We start from the raw sequence: 14,921 nt of genomic DNA on the forward strand, positions 1-14,921 counted from the left end.
TATAGATAATAAAATTTCAATATAATTGTATTCTTTGAAATCTTACGTGTTTTATTTTATGCATTTAAAAGCATTATTCTGAGAAGAAGTCTCTGACAAAAGAAATTTCCAGTGAAATGGTCTCTAAGATACCTTCCCATTAACATTCTAGCATTCTAGGTTGTGGCCTTGTGAGTAGAAGCAGTCAGAGGCAGGTTCAAGTCATGCCTAGAGCTCATACTAGCTGTGTGACCCTGGATAAGTCAGGGCCCTGGCCTCTGATACACGTGGTTATATGAGTCTGTTACTAGTCTCTATAAAACCATAAAATGCAGAGCAGTGGCCAATCAGAATTGGCAGACGGAGTTTCTTTTTCGTGAGCTCCTAATGCCTGCGAAATCTCAGGTCTAGGCGAAAAAACAATTGTGAAAGTTATGGTTGAATTCTGAACTATTGGTAATGTCAACCACAGCTAATTTCTATTGGAGTCTGGCCCATTCATTGACTGGAAAGGTCAGCAATTCTTTATGGATAAAGGTGGTCTCAGTAGTTAACTAGCTAATGTTAACTTTTCTCTGAGTTCCCCAAACTATTTTGTATCTATGTATCTGTGTTATATTGAATTTCCCTTGTAGAATGTCATCTCCTTGAAGGCAGAGACTTTTATTTCTTTGTATGCCATGGTGCCCAGCACACAGTAGGCCCTGAGACAGTGCTTGTTGGATTGAGTCTAAGATTCCGAAAAGAAGAGCCAGAAAAATGGGAAGGTTTCCAGCTCTCCTTCAGCCCTGCTGCCCTCAGGGTGGGCTGAGCCCCGGGACTCTAGAACCAGAGACAAGTAGACCCCAGGAGAAGCCAGCCTCTGGTAACAGCAACACTCACCACATCCGCTGCACGATGCGCGCCCCACCCCTCCCAAGCCACAACCAACATTTCCCTACCCCTTCTAGTGTCCCAAACTGCAGCTTTCTTCACAACACCCCAGAGCCCCGATTGAGCAGTGAGAGCATAAAGGCACTGAATCTTCCCCCTCCCAACTTTGAGGCAGTACCTTCTCCTCTCCCCTCCTGTCTTTCCCCTCTCTCACTTTCTGTTTATCCTCCTTCCCCTTTTCTCTCTCTGTCTTCTCTTCTCTTTCTTGCCTCTCTCTCCTTTCTTTCTCCCTCCTTTCTCTCTCTCTCCCCCCCCTCTATCCCCCCTCTCTCTTTCTCCCTCCCTCCCTTTATCCTTCCTCTTCTTTCCTCCTTCCCCTCCCTGACACAATCATCATTTCAAGTCTAAGAGGATCCAGGTTCTCACCGAGGCTGATTCCATCAATGCCACTCCCACTGTTAAGAACAGTCAAGCCCCTAGAGGACCTCAGACCCTATAGCCACGAGGAGGAAGGAATAAAGGCATTTCCATGAGCTATAATTGTTTCAAGAGGCCCGCAGGGAGCTGAGACCTTGTCCTCTGGAGCTTCTGTGGCTACGACCTGGCTGGTGCTTTGCTCAGTGCAGCTGCTGGCCTTTACTATCTCGGATGTCCAGACTATCCTTAGCTTTCCATGATTCCTGAACACATTCTGTCCTGAAGTCAAACCAATCCTCATCCCTCATTTTCTCTTACCAAACTGTCGCTGTTTTTCCAAATGGTGGCCCACAGTATTTCCTAAGTTCATAAATTAGCTGGAAGGAACCTCAGGGCCATCTCATTCATCTGAGGCTGATGACAGTTTGCCTCGTTCACGGTCGCAAAGATGAGAAGGGAGGCAAGATTGGAACCCAGGACCTCCAACTCCCAAACCAGGGCTCTTTCCACCATACCATACTACCTCTTGTGCTCTCAGCCCTCACTTGCCTAGTCTCCTGGTTTCTGCCCAGCCTGCAGGGTAGGGGCTCTGGAAGAGATAGTGGGACACAAGTAGAGAGCCATCAACCCTCAACTGAACGCTCTCTGCTTCAAGGCAATCATTTTGCTCCTTCCTGATTGACTCTCCTTGCCCCTCCCCCGAGGGTATGTTCCAAACTGTCTCTTCATTCCTCAGGCCACCTACTACACCACCCCAACTCTTCCTTCTCAGCAGAAGCTCTTGCCTCATACATCTCTGAAATAAGGCCGTCCATCTCTTCCTCAGCTCACACTGGAAACCATTCCAACATCATACCTCTTTCCAGACTCTGGGGAACAGGTGCCCCTTCTTCTTGCCACCAGAAACCCCTCTACTTGTGTCCTTAACCTGACCCCTCTACCATCCTCCAGGACCTCCCCTTCAATGACCCCCTTTCTCCCCCTAATTTTCAATCTCTCCTTATCTCCTGGCTCCTCCACTACTGCTCACAAATCAGTCCAAGTATCTGTCATGAAAAAAACCTCTCCCTTGATCCTACTGTCCCCTTCAGCTATATCATCCTATAGGTATCCTCCCTTTCCCAGCCAAACTCCTAGAAAAATCTGGCCACAGTAATTTCCTCCACCTTTTTACTCCCTCCCCACTCATTCTTTAGCCCTTTTCAATCTAGTCTCAGTGGCCTTTCCAAAGTGACCAATGATCGCCAGGTGATTCTGGGCAAGTCCCTGAACCTCTGTGGGTCTCAGTTTCCTGATCTGTAAAAATAAAGGGGTTGGGCTAGATGGCCTCTGAGGTCCTTTCCAAATCCATGTCCATGATCCTTTTTAACTATGTAGGTTTGTGATGGTAATCAGGGTGGGACTTTTTGCCTTTGTTTTTTCTTTAGGAGTGCTTCTCAGCAGTAAAGCAGTCAAGTACCTTTGCCTTTCAAATGTAATGGCAAGCAAAGTGGACTTTTTTTTTTTGTATTTTGTTTGAGTGCTTCTCAGCGCTAAAGCAATCAAGTATCTTTAAGTCTTGCCTTTCTCAATCAAAAGTCTTTGTTGTGATGCCCTCTGACCCTGAACAGGGTGTATAAGCTCTGAGGTCGGGTTTTTGTTTTGGGGCTCTCACTCACTGGAAGAGTGTCCTGTGATTTGGCCAGACAAGACTCTGGGTAGCTGTCTCAGAGCCCCCAGCTTTGAAAACCCAGATGTTGATGCTTCTCTCTCTGGTAACTGTATATATTGCTATAGTTAGATGGTTAGAAGCCTGTCTACTGGTTTGTGTTTATTTGCTTTGTTTATATAACGTAGGATTGTAATATTTGTTTGTATACTCTCTGATGTTCAGGGTGCTGGCTTTTTCCCCTGAACTAAGTGAATGATATCTGTATGTTTAATTAAAGTAAGATTGTAAACCCTTAAAGTTTCTCTCCTTAGACATGCAGATCAGAGAACCTGTACTAGCAGCCCTCCTGTGTGCTGGTATTATTGGCCTCACACCTCCACAGGAGCTGCAAGCAGCATTGTTGTTACAAGGTTTTTCAACTTGGAGAGGCTGGATGATTTGCCAAGGATCACCCAGCCAGAATATGTCAAAGGCAAGACTTGAACCCAGGTCCTCTTGGGCCAATACTTCCATACTCTACCTGCATGATTATTTGTGTAAAAGCTGCTTTTCTAGCTTCAGCTGACCTCCTTCTGCCACCTACCTGTTTGTTTGTGACTCTTCATAATCCCATTTGGGGTTTTCTTGGCAGAGATACTAGAGTGGTTTGCCATTTCCTTTTCCAGCTCATTTTACAGATAAGGAAACTGAGGCAAACAGTGACTTGCCCAGGGATACACAGTTTGTAAGTATCTGAGGCTGGATTTGAACTCAGGTCTTCCTGACTCCAGGCCCAGCACTCTATTCACTTTGCCACCTAGCTGCCACCCACCAAGCTTCTGTGCCATCCCCTTTTCTCCCTTCCACAGAGGCAAAGAGTAAAGCAGGGAGGCAAAGAATAGATGTTTACTAGGGCAAGGCCTTTATTTTCTGAACCTCAGTCTTTCTCCTATAAAATGGGAATTTTACCTCGTATTACCTACTTCACAGAGTATAGTGAAGAAAGTGCTTTAAAAAAATCCTAGTGAATTTAGAAATGTGAGTTCCATCAGTCAATCAACAAACATTTATTAAGTGCTTACTATATTATATGCCTGGCACTATGCTAAGTCCCGTGAATCTAGATACAAAAGTGAGACAATCAAAGACCTTATATTTTGGGAGGGGCAGGCAACATGTACAAAAAAGGCATGGAATATCCCATCCCCTCAATTCCTCCCCTCCCCCCAGTAATTCACGGTGATCTGGTAAGAGAGGGTGGCCTGATGACTGGGACAATTAGGAAAGGCCTCTTTCAGGAGGTGGCAAGTGGCAGGGGCAGGGCAGGGAAGGGGTTCCAAGATTCAGAGGTAAAAAGGGAAAATACTCGGGGCAGGGGGAATGAGTTTTTCAGAGGCATGGGTGGAGGAGGATGATGACATGCTATATAGAGGGAACAGCAATTCTCCCTTTGGGCTGGAGGACAGATTTTGAGAGTGGCACTAAAGATGCAATCAGAATGGGAAAGTAGTCTGGTATCAGAGTAGAGAGCTTTAAAAGGCAAACGAGGAATCTAATTTTTAAATTAGGCAACGGGATGTTTCTTGAGTTATTATTAACCTAAGATACAAGCGATTAGGAAGGTAAATTGCTTACTGTTTTTGTTTGTTTTTGAGATGCTCAAAGGAGCTAATGGAGCATATGCTTTTCCAGATTATGCTCATCCCTAGGTCTTTTAAGTGGTATGGATAATTGAGAGTCGAGTGTATTTTGTGGTGTTGTTTTTTTTCTTTGTAATTTCTGAGTCCGGAAGACTGGATCCAAGCCGGCCTGACACAGAAGGGCAGCCGACCTGACACCATGGCTAAATCATTTAACGTCTCCGTGCCCCCAAACAACTCTCTATAAAGATTATACCTTTATACCAGCCGGTGCTGGTCCACACTAGTGGAGGGAATTTCCTCACTGGGAATTCTTTACACAAATGAAATCAGAACTTGTTTTCTTTACCTCCTCCTTCGCCTTCAAAAAAAAAAGTCTAATATCCGAAGATCGTAGACTGGTCGAACTAGGAGGGACCTTGGCGATCTTTTATTACAGAAAAGGAAACAGAGGGTCGGAGAGAGGGAAGTGACTTGCCCAAGCCAGCCTGCGGCAGAGCAGAGAGGGGAATAAAGTCCCAGCCTCTTGCCTCCCAGGCCTGCGGTATTTTCATTTCCCCACGCCGGCTGCCTCTCTCTTCGGGCCCCAGCCGTAGGAATTCTGCAGATGCAGGTAACGGCAGAAATAACAAGGCGCGGTTTTCTCCGCAGAGCCAAGGCACATTTACTGGGAACTGCATGCGGACAAAAATGGGATTTTGCAGAGGACTGGCCTGACAAATAGGTACAGATGGGGGTGGGGTGGAGGAGGGGCTGGGAATTAACTTTCCAGTGCAGTTCTCCGGCTCGGGCCACTCTGCCGGAGTCCAAGCCCTGAGCTCCACCCTCGGGGAGAGCTCCTGGCCACCTAAGCCCCGCCCCCGCCCGGCCGGCATTCGGCAAGGAGCTCCGCAGCCACCTGCCGGCCCCCTTCGGCTCCCCGGGTGGCCAGCTCTCTTTACCTGGGGCTGGCCCGCCCACCTGAGCCCCGCCCCGTCCCGCTCTAGACTCGCGGAGCTCTGCTCCTAGCTCCTCACTCAGGGGCCTCCCTCCCGGGGGCGTTCGGAGGCCACGCCCCTTTCGAATCCCAACACTCCAGCGCCCTGTGATGTCACAGAAGCTTTGATACAAAGAAACCTTCGGCCCACGCGGGTCGCCCCAGCAACGGTAGAGGGTGGGGGCGGGGCCGGGGCCGGGGCCGTCGCCGCCTTCAACTGTTGCGGAAAGGACTGGGGAGAGTTGAAGGAGGAGGAGCAGGAGAAGGGAGAAGCCGGGGGAGATTGTTCCAGGCTGGACGCGCGGCATCCTTCTCCTCCTGGCACCGCCGGGGCTGCCTCCTGCCTCCGGGGCTGCGGAATGCGCTCGCCCCCAGCTCCTCCGAGCCAGGTAAGGCGTAAACTGGGGCAGCGCCAGGCTGGGAGGCTGGCTGAGCGCCGGGGGACCTCCGGGGGAGGCGGCGGCGGTCCAGACCGGGGACCCCCGGAATGCCCGCGGGCGGCGAGAAGTTCCTGGTTCGCTTGCAACTTCTCCCGCAGTCTGGCATCGCCGGGACGCTCGCTGCCCTCCCTGGCCAGGGTTGGAAGTTGCTTGCTTCTGTCTCCGGCCCCGGCCTGTGCTAGCAGCACTGGGGAGGCCGGGGGCACGGTCCGGTCGGAGCTGGCTTGGGGTCAGATTACCTGACCGAGTTTGCCCAGGTGCTGGGCGCGGGATTTGCCCGGAGCCAGCCCTGACTGGGCCAAGCTGGTCAACCCCCTACCGAAGCTCTTTCGAGGGGTGGGGGAGAATACACACACACACACCCCCACTCCCCCACGCCACTCTTGTGAGCGGGGCAGCCCCGTGGACAGCAGGGGCTAGGCCGCGTCTCCGTGGGGATTAGAGCATGGGGACTTCGTATGTATATATCTGCGTGTGTGTGTGTATGTATGTATGTATGTATGTATATATATTGTGGAGAAGAAACAGCTAGAGAGAGTACTCTTAGAAATACACCAATCCGCCCCCCCCCCCCCACACACACACCGAACACCCTCCTAAACTGTCCGTGTCCTTGAAAAAAGTCACATTTTTCCTGTGAGGATGTGGAAGGTTGGTTTGAAATGACCCGCCTCCCATCACTCCTTACACAGACCCCTGTGTCTGGGAGTAGAAAACCCTCACTTAATCCTGGGGAAGGCGGCCCCTAGACCTCCTAACAGCTAAGCCCCCTTCTACCGCCACCCCCCCCCCCTTCACCTGCTTGGCATCTCGCCCCGGGCCTTGGTAAAGAGCAGCGGCTGAATGAAACGCTGCTTGGTTGATCGGTGTATGTTGAATGAATGATTGTAGATTGACCAGGGTTGCTCATTGCAGCTTCGTTGTCCGTCCACCAGTAACTAGTTTTAATTTCTGCCTCTTTATCTTTGCGTCCTGTGAAATGCCTCCTTTGCACTGTGCAATATGCTGGAGATGTTGTTGTTTTGTTTTTTGGCCAGAACCCAAGATCTCATTGGTAACAGAAGAAAGATGACCGGTTGCTAGTGCCACTGGGGGCACTGAGAAATTAAATCTCTGGGTCAGGGTCATATAACCTGTATGTGACTCGAACCCTGGGCTTCCTGACTCCATAACTAGCTCTATCTCCTCATTCCCACTGTTCGGGACAGGATTACACCCCAAACAGCCCCTGTGCTCTAGGAGTGTACAACCCATTGTGGGGGGTGGGGTGACAGTAGCTACATTTACGTAGAAAAATAAACACTACATAATTTGGGAAGGGAGAGACCCCCAAGGACCAGAGAGATGAGCAAAGTCTTCTGGAATATGTAAGTGAGGAGGAGAATCCCGTGCAAAGGCATCATTTCTTCTGCCAGCCTTGGATGCTTTGAGACTGGCAGGTTTCTTGTGGCAGCATCCAGCTCCTCACCCTTTCCACGGAGGTGATCTCCTAGTGATCAGAAAGGAGAGGGGAGAATTGACTGTCCAAGTCATAGGCTTCCAAGTGTCTGGTGACAATTTTTGTTCCAGTCCCTTGGTGTTTCTGATCAGGCTGTCTTGGGTGCAGAGTGGATATTAGCAGACCTGTGTTCCTGGCCGACTTGTTGGAGTCTGACCTTGAGTAGCCTCTGCCCAGCCTCTCAGAGATGTTTTTGTTGCAAGACTCAAAGCAGATACTGTAGATAATGTGTAAAAACATGTAATTCAGAGATAGGGAAACACAAGATGCTGTTACTACAGAGAGGTAGGCAGACGGCCTGATTCCTCAGACCCTGCTGTGTGATTCTGGGCAAGTGAGTTCACCTCTCAGCGCCCCCTCCCCTCTGCCTTTCCCCATCTGTAAAATGGGCCTAAAATGCTTTCACTACTGACCTGGATGGGTTGTTGAGAGGAGAGGTCCCTAAAGTGTTCCAGAAATGAGTCATTGTCTGGAAAGTGCTTTAAAGTGTTGGAGAAGTGAGAGGTATTATTACTAATACTTGGTGAGGAGGTTAGGAGGGTTAGCAGCTCACCAGCAGACAGCCCCCTAACTCTGTGCTTCTGATCTGGGTTCACCACCTTGCTGTTCAAAGTCATCTCCTGCAAGTTACTTAACATCAGTATCTTAATTTTTCCTATGGAAAGAATATTTGCTTGGCCTCAGTTCAATTATGAGATAATTTGGGTGACAGGGATTAGGACCACATTTCCAGCCTGGCCCTTGTTAAAACCTGGTATTTACTAAGCACCTATTGTGTGCTCAGTAAACAAGCATCTACTATGTGCCATGGACTGGGAAGTTGGACAGAGGCACCATCGTGGGTTTAGAGGCCAGCTAGTTGGTCCAAGTCCCTAATTTTACAGACAGGAGGGGTGGATTGTTTTTGTTTTTGGTTTTTTGTTTTTTTTTTTTTAAGTAGCCTCTTCCCTGTATGCTTGCTGGCTAATCTGTGTGGTATTAAACCCTGGAATTTTCATGGAAGAAAATCTCTCCATCGCCTGTGCCTCCGGGCTTGTCTCTCTTCTGCTTGTCTTTGTGCCCACCATGTGTTTGCTTAGATCCTCAAAGACCTGTGGCCTCTGGCTCCCTTATTTTCCCAGAGCCGTTAATCTTTACAGAGACCAAAGTTGACCTGGGGGCCAGGGCCTCAGGTCAGATCACAAGACTCAGGCTTACTTCTGGTTGTCTGGAGATTTGATGTTCTCCTGATAGAAGCAGGTGACTGACGGGGCCTTGGTTCTGTCCGTGTCAGGTTGTCTGGGCTGTGATTTCTGTCTCGTAGAAAAAGCATTCTTAGAGGCTGATGGTCCTTCAACTTTAAAAAAGGATATTTTGACAACTGCATTTTATTATAACTGGTTTCCTTTGTAATCCTGTACATTAAGCATGATTCTGAGGAGGGGCTGTAGGGTTCACCAGAACATCAGTGTTCCTGTTTTAGTGTGTCTGATTATCACTAGGAATAGTGCAAAATTTCTAAAAACTCTCTCCAAAATAGAATCGCTGGTTCGTTCACCTGGAAACATGCACAGCATTTCAAGGAGTAGGTGAAGGTGGAGTGGGAGGGCTGAGTTTCATCAGGGAAATGAAACAGTAGACGAGTCACTTCCTCCCTCAAAGCTGGAACTGTCACCTCGGCTCCTAGACAGTCGAGGAAAGCCAGTAGGCAAAAACTGTGTTGTCCCTGACTGTGAGAGCCTGCCTCCTGGGAGCCTGGTGTTACGAGTCAGTGAATCAACAGCAGTTCCAATTTGAGACGTTGCGAGAGCTGGGTTTGATTCCTGCTTGGATGCTTGCCACCTGTGTGACCAAGTCACGGGACAGCTCTTGGCCTCAGTTTCCTCGTCTGTAAGACAAGGGGGGCACAGTAGGTGATTTTCAAGTTTCTTTTTACCTCTCTGAGATCCTGTAAACTGGACAGGTGGAATAGAGGGTCTCTTGGGAGAGAACTTGCCCATTTGGTGCCTTCTACATCCATGACTATGTGTTTGAGGTTGGATTGTTTTTGTGGAAGGAGATATAAATATGTATTCTAAGTATATAAAAGCATAAATTAAATATATTCTATTTAACACATATAGCTCTATGGATATTGATATCTGTGTATTGATATATTTACTCCCCCAAAGCTTTAATAAGTTAAAACAGCAGTGACCTTGGAACAGCCTGTCTCCTGTATTTATCTATGAATGTGTCATTTTTCCTTATTAGAATATGATCTCTTAGAGGGATGGGACTGTCTCATTTTTTTTTCTTCTTTGCATTTCCTCCTCCTGGTACATGATAGGTGTTTAATAGGTGTGAGTAAGGATTGTTTCATTCTTTGTGTTTGTATCCCCAGCATGGCACAGTGCTTGGAACATAGTAGGCACTTGTGATAAAATATTTGATTGATTGATGGTTGAGTTGATTGGGGGTCTAGCAGGAGTATTGGGCTATATGAAAAACTGGGCCAGGAGAAGCATGTGTTCCATTCTCCTGCATGGTAAAAGTGGAAAATCTAAGCAAGTTCTGTTCATGGTGTAGTCTGAATGGAAATTTCTGAAGATCCCTTTGGGAGGGAAGCCTGTTAGGCATTGTCCCCCACCTCCAGATGCAGTGGAAAAAGTGGATAGAGAGTCTGACTTTGACCTAGCTTCGAGTCCCATTTCGGATACATGCTCACTGTGTGACTCTAGGCCAGTCCCTTTACCTCCCAGTTTTCTAGGCAATCTCTAGTCCAGGGGCTCTTAACTTTTTTGTGTGTCCTGCCTTCTTAGCATAATATTTTTTGAATTTTAAATTCATCAAATAAAATGCATAGGATTACAAATAAAACCAATTCTGCTGAAAAAAATAAGTTGTGATTTTTTTTTCTATCCAAATTCATAGACTGCCAGAAATTTATCCAACTCCCGGTTAAGAATCCCTTCTTAAAGTTATAGGCAAGGTACCAACCTGCCTTGGTAGAGGGGCTTTCTCACCTGGGAGTCACTATCCCACGCACTTTGCCGGGTGGAGTGAGTACATATGTAGGAGAGGACCCCCACAATCTATTGGAATGCTTTTCAGAGCTTGAGGTTGACTTCCTGTGATGAGGCTCTGCTTCTCAGGGTTCCTGGCTATCTATACGTGTTTCTCTCTCTCTCTCTCTCTCTCTCTCTCTCTCTCTCTCTCTCCCTCTCTCTCTCCCTCCCTCTCCCCCACCCCACCCCTGCCTCTCCCTCTGTCTCCCCCTCTCCCCCTCTTCACTTGCAATCCCTACTTTCCTTAGAAGCCTGTCTCACCCACCACCACCTACTTGAGGCTGTCCCTGATTCCCACAGCTGGTCCTCCCCACCACAACCCCAAAATTGCCTTGTATTAATATACACTTATATGTGTACAACATATCTGTCCTGATGGGATGTAAGCTCTATACAATTTAATTGGGACATTGGCATGGCATACATACATACATATATGTATATACACACACACATATGTATGTATGACAAGCAATTGAGATAAAAGCTTGTGAATCAGTTGATCTGGGTTCACCATGTTGGCTGATTTTGACCAATGATGGTCATCAGAGTTGACTAAACATACTTCCTCCAATAAGTAGATGTATTAAAAGAGTTCTTACCTGGATTTGCATCCTGGACCTCCTCTGGAGGTCTGCTGAAGCCTTTGGGCCTCCATCTCAGAGTAATGTGCTTACATTCATAAAATAAATTACACAGGATTACATAGGAAACCAGTTCTATTGAAATATATATAAATTCAGGGGCCGCAGGTTAACAACCCTTTTAAAGATGATATTAATAACTTCCACGTAGATAGTTCTTCCTTTGATCCATCTCTTAACACAGTGCCTGGCATACAGTAGGCACTTAATAAATGCTGGTTGACTAGATCCTCACAACATTCCAGTTGTGTAGGTGGTGTGCCTGGAGAAGCCAAGTGACTTATAATAATTGACATTTTCATAGCATGATGAGTTTGCAAAGTACTTTGTATGGCCTCGTCACAACAACCCTACTAGGTGGGTGGTATCATTATCCCCATTTTACAGTTGAGGAAGCCAGGGATCAGAGAGGTCAGTCAACAAGCATTGATTAAACACTTACTGTATGCCAGATACTGTTCTAAATGCTGGGGATACAAAAAAAGGCAAAAACACAGTGCCTGTCCTCGAGGAGCTCTGTTCTAATGGGGAAGACCACTGTAAATAGCCATATATGGCCAAGTTAGGCACAGAGCTCTATGGTCACAGCTAGGACGTGTCCAAGATGGGCAGGATTTGAACGCATCTTCTGATCAGCTCCCAAGGTGCTGGCAGAGCTGTGACCAGCTGTCCCAGGAGTGATACTCCATCCTACGTGCTCCTGCTTTTGTTAAGGCCTCATGACTAATTCAGCCTAATTGAGGAGGCCTGTTTAATTAGAACCCTTCCCTTGTCAACTGACACCTGTAGCGCAGGAGGGAGGCTTTTTTTCCCTCTCCTTTCTCTCCCCACCTCCCCACTCCTCTCCTGAGAAATTGGAGGAGGAGAGAACCCAGCAATGGAGGAGAGATGATAGAATGACTCCTAGGAGAGCTTTGTCATTCTTTATGCCATCAGATCTCTATCCTTTGTCCCCTAGCTCTGCCCCAAATCACACAGGAGAGTAAGGGGGAAATTTAAATACAACAAACCTAGATTAAGGCTTTATTGTGGCACGAGGCCCTGTAGAGATTCAGGGCCAGTTGTGTGCAAGGCCCCATTGAAATTAAATTAGATTTAGTAACTGTGGGCAAGGTCTGTGGGCTACAAAAGACAGAAAGAGTACCGGAGGCTTAGAAAGTGTTTTCCCCTCCCTCCCCCCCCCCCCCAAAGTGCTTATGTTCTCCTACTCGGAGGATTTAACAACTAGGAGAATCTGGGCAGGCTTCAAGAGGTGGTGATGCTTGAGCTGAGCCTCAAAGAAAGAGGAGGATTCTGGGATGAAGACCAATGTTCCAGACATGGGACATTGCTGTCCAGAGTGAGAGGTGGAATGTCCATAACATGAGGCGACTGGACCTCTGAAGTCCCTGCTGGTTCTGAACTTTTAGGATTAACCCAGCCCAGTGGGAAGGATGGAGTAGGTGCTGGGGCAGACAGCAGGAAGTCTTGACTGCAAGGAGTCCATTGAGGAGGCTGTCACCAATCCTACAAACATCTATTAAATGCCTACTGTTTGCAAAGCACCATGTTATACAAGGGAGACACCGATAAGATTAGTCGACAAATTAGGGTCTTAACTAAGGAGATAGTTTGTGAGATCACAGAAGCAGACAGGACAGGATTTAAAATTAACTAATGACAGGTTAGGGCAAAGGGATGAGGGGAGTTAGAGAGACAGAGTAACAGGGAGAAGCACCCTGGCTTTGCAGTGGAAAGACCTGGGTTCAAATGCCACCCCTGCCTCTTACTACCTGTGTGATCTTGGGAAGTACTTCACCCTCCCCACCCTTCTGCCTTCCCCAGGCTTGTTTTCTCACTTGTAAAAATAAAGGAGCAAGCAGGACTAGAACAGGGCTTCTTAACGTGGGGGTTTGTGAATTTTTTAAAATTTGGTTTGAATTCATTCATTTTAATTTAATTTCAATAGAGTTGGCCACTTTGTAATCCTCTGCATTTGATTCATTTAAAAACATGATTCTCAGGGCAGCTAGGTGGTGTAGTGAGCAGAGCACCTGCCCTGGAGTCAGGAAGACCCAAGTTCAAATTTGACCTCAGATACTTGATATACTTACAAGCTGTGTTACCTTGGGCAAGTCACTTAACCCCAATTACCCTGCCTTCCCCCCTCCAAAAAAAAATATCCATGGTTCTGAGAAGGGCTTCATGACCCAAGAAAGATGGAAGAGTCCCTGGGCTCGATGGCCTCGGAGTTCCCTTTGGGGCCTTTGACATAGCTCCAAACTTTGAGTAATAATCTCTGGCAGTTTTATAACTAGCGCTTGAAGGTCTATAAAATGCTTTCAGATGCCTGCCTGAGAGGGGAATTCTACCTGTTTCTTGCATGAGGGATAGTTCTGACTAATGGGATGATGGAACGTCTTGATGGTGAGCGAAAGGGGCTAACTTTGGGCCTAGGTGAGAGAGAAGAGTTTCATGAGGTGCCTGATCTCATGCGGTCTACTTCTTACCCCTTTCTTCTTTTTCTCCCAGTAGATTCCATCCTTTGGAACAGAACAAGAAAAATGATGTATTTTCTATGCTCTGGGCTTTTACCCAGCTCAAGTCAGAGCATTAGCTGCCCCATACAAGCTTGAGACCCATATCTTCTCTCCTGCATAGTCACTGTTTTTGGTGTTTTGGGTTATTACAAAGTAAAGACTGGCGTTACTGAGAGCAGAATTTTGTGGCCTAAAAACTTCTTTGCTTATTAAAAGCAGGATATTAAAAAGTTTAAACTTGGATTTCTCCTCCTCCCATCTATATGTTCTAAGCAGCTGCCTGCCTAGTCCCAGTTCTGGCTTAGAATACTGTTATTATTAATAACTCACATAGCCCATTATGGTGACAGAGTACTTTCCTGTCCTCGCATTGGGTCTTTTCTGTGGTTTATGCACTTAATTTTTTTTAAATTGATGCTTGAAAAAACCCTAGCTACTATTATTTTCCACTAATGAACCTCTTCCCTGTAACAACTAAATATAATCAAACAAAACAAATCAAGTTTACCCCCCTGAGGGAGGTGCCTCCATCCTGAGTCATGGCTTGGATCCAAATTCCAAAGTCCTTTCAATACTGTTTTCTTTTACATTGTTCCCATGTAAATTGTTCTCCTGGTTCTGTTTACTAGCTCTATATCAGTTCATTCACATCTTCCCTTTTTTCTCCAAGTTCCTCACCTTCGTAATTCTCTAGGGAGATAAATAATCCATTACCTTCTCACACCGCCACTAGTCAGTATGACCCAACTGATGGGCACCCACTGTATTGTCCATCCCATGAAAAATTCTGCTGTCAATATATATTTTTTGCATTTTTTAAGACCTTTTCTTCTGTTTAACCTCCTTGGGCTGTTACCTTGAGAGTGTTATAGCTGGGTCAAAGGGTAATGGACAATTTGGTGATTTTGGGGGTCTAATCCCAGTTTTGTTTCCAGAATTTGGTAGACCAATTCACAGCTCCACTAGCAGGGAATTAGCATGCCTGTCTTCCCCCCACATCACCTCCCTAAGTCACTCTCCTCTTTTTATCACATGTGCCTTTTTGAGTGTGAGGTGAAGTTTCTCATTATCAAATCATTAGATTTGGAGCTTTTTTTTAATATGGTTGTTGACAGCTTGCATTTCTTCTTTGGAAAACTGCCTGTGTGAAACAGCTTTTGTTTGTATTGATATATATGTAGTGTGTGTATATGAATATATGCATGTATATATGTATATGCACATAATATATAAATGTTTTCATGTATCCATTTATACATTTATATCTATATATATTTAT

At 46.6% G+C, this 14,921-nt stretch overlaps 1 protein-coding gene across 1 annotated transcript in view; it reads left to right on the forward strand.

The window, feature by feature from the left end:
• Window positions 1-5,684: 5,684 nt before the first annotated feature.
• The window catches only part of RAB11FIP4 (RAB11 family interacting protein 4), a 56,777-nt gene continuing 47,540 nt past the window's right edge, over window positions 5,685-14,921 (forward strand). Inside the window, exon 1 of the mRNA XM_036768539.1 lies at window positions 5,685-5,904. Within this exon, the coding sequence (XP_036624434.1) occupies window positions 5,875-5,904 (30 nt within the window). The 5' untranslated portion in view covers window positions 5,685-5,874. The remainder of the gene's footprint in view (window positions 5,905-14,921) is intronic.

The sequence above is a fragment of the Trichosurus vulpecula genome, chromosome 7 (genome assembly GCF_011100635.1).
Source record: "Trichosurus vulpecula isolate mTriVul1 chromosome 7, mTriVul1.pri, whole genome shotgun sequence".
NCBI lineage: Eukaryota > Metazoa > Chordata > Mammalia > Diprotodontia > Phalangeridae > Trichosurus > Trichosurus vulpecula.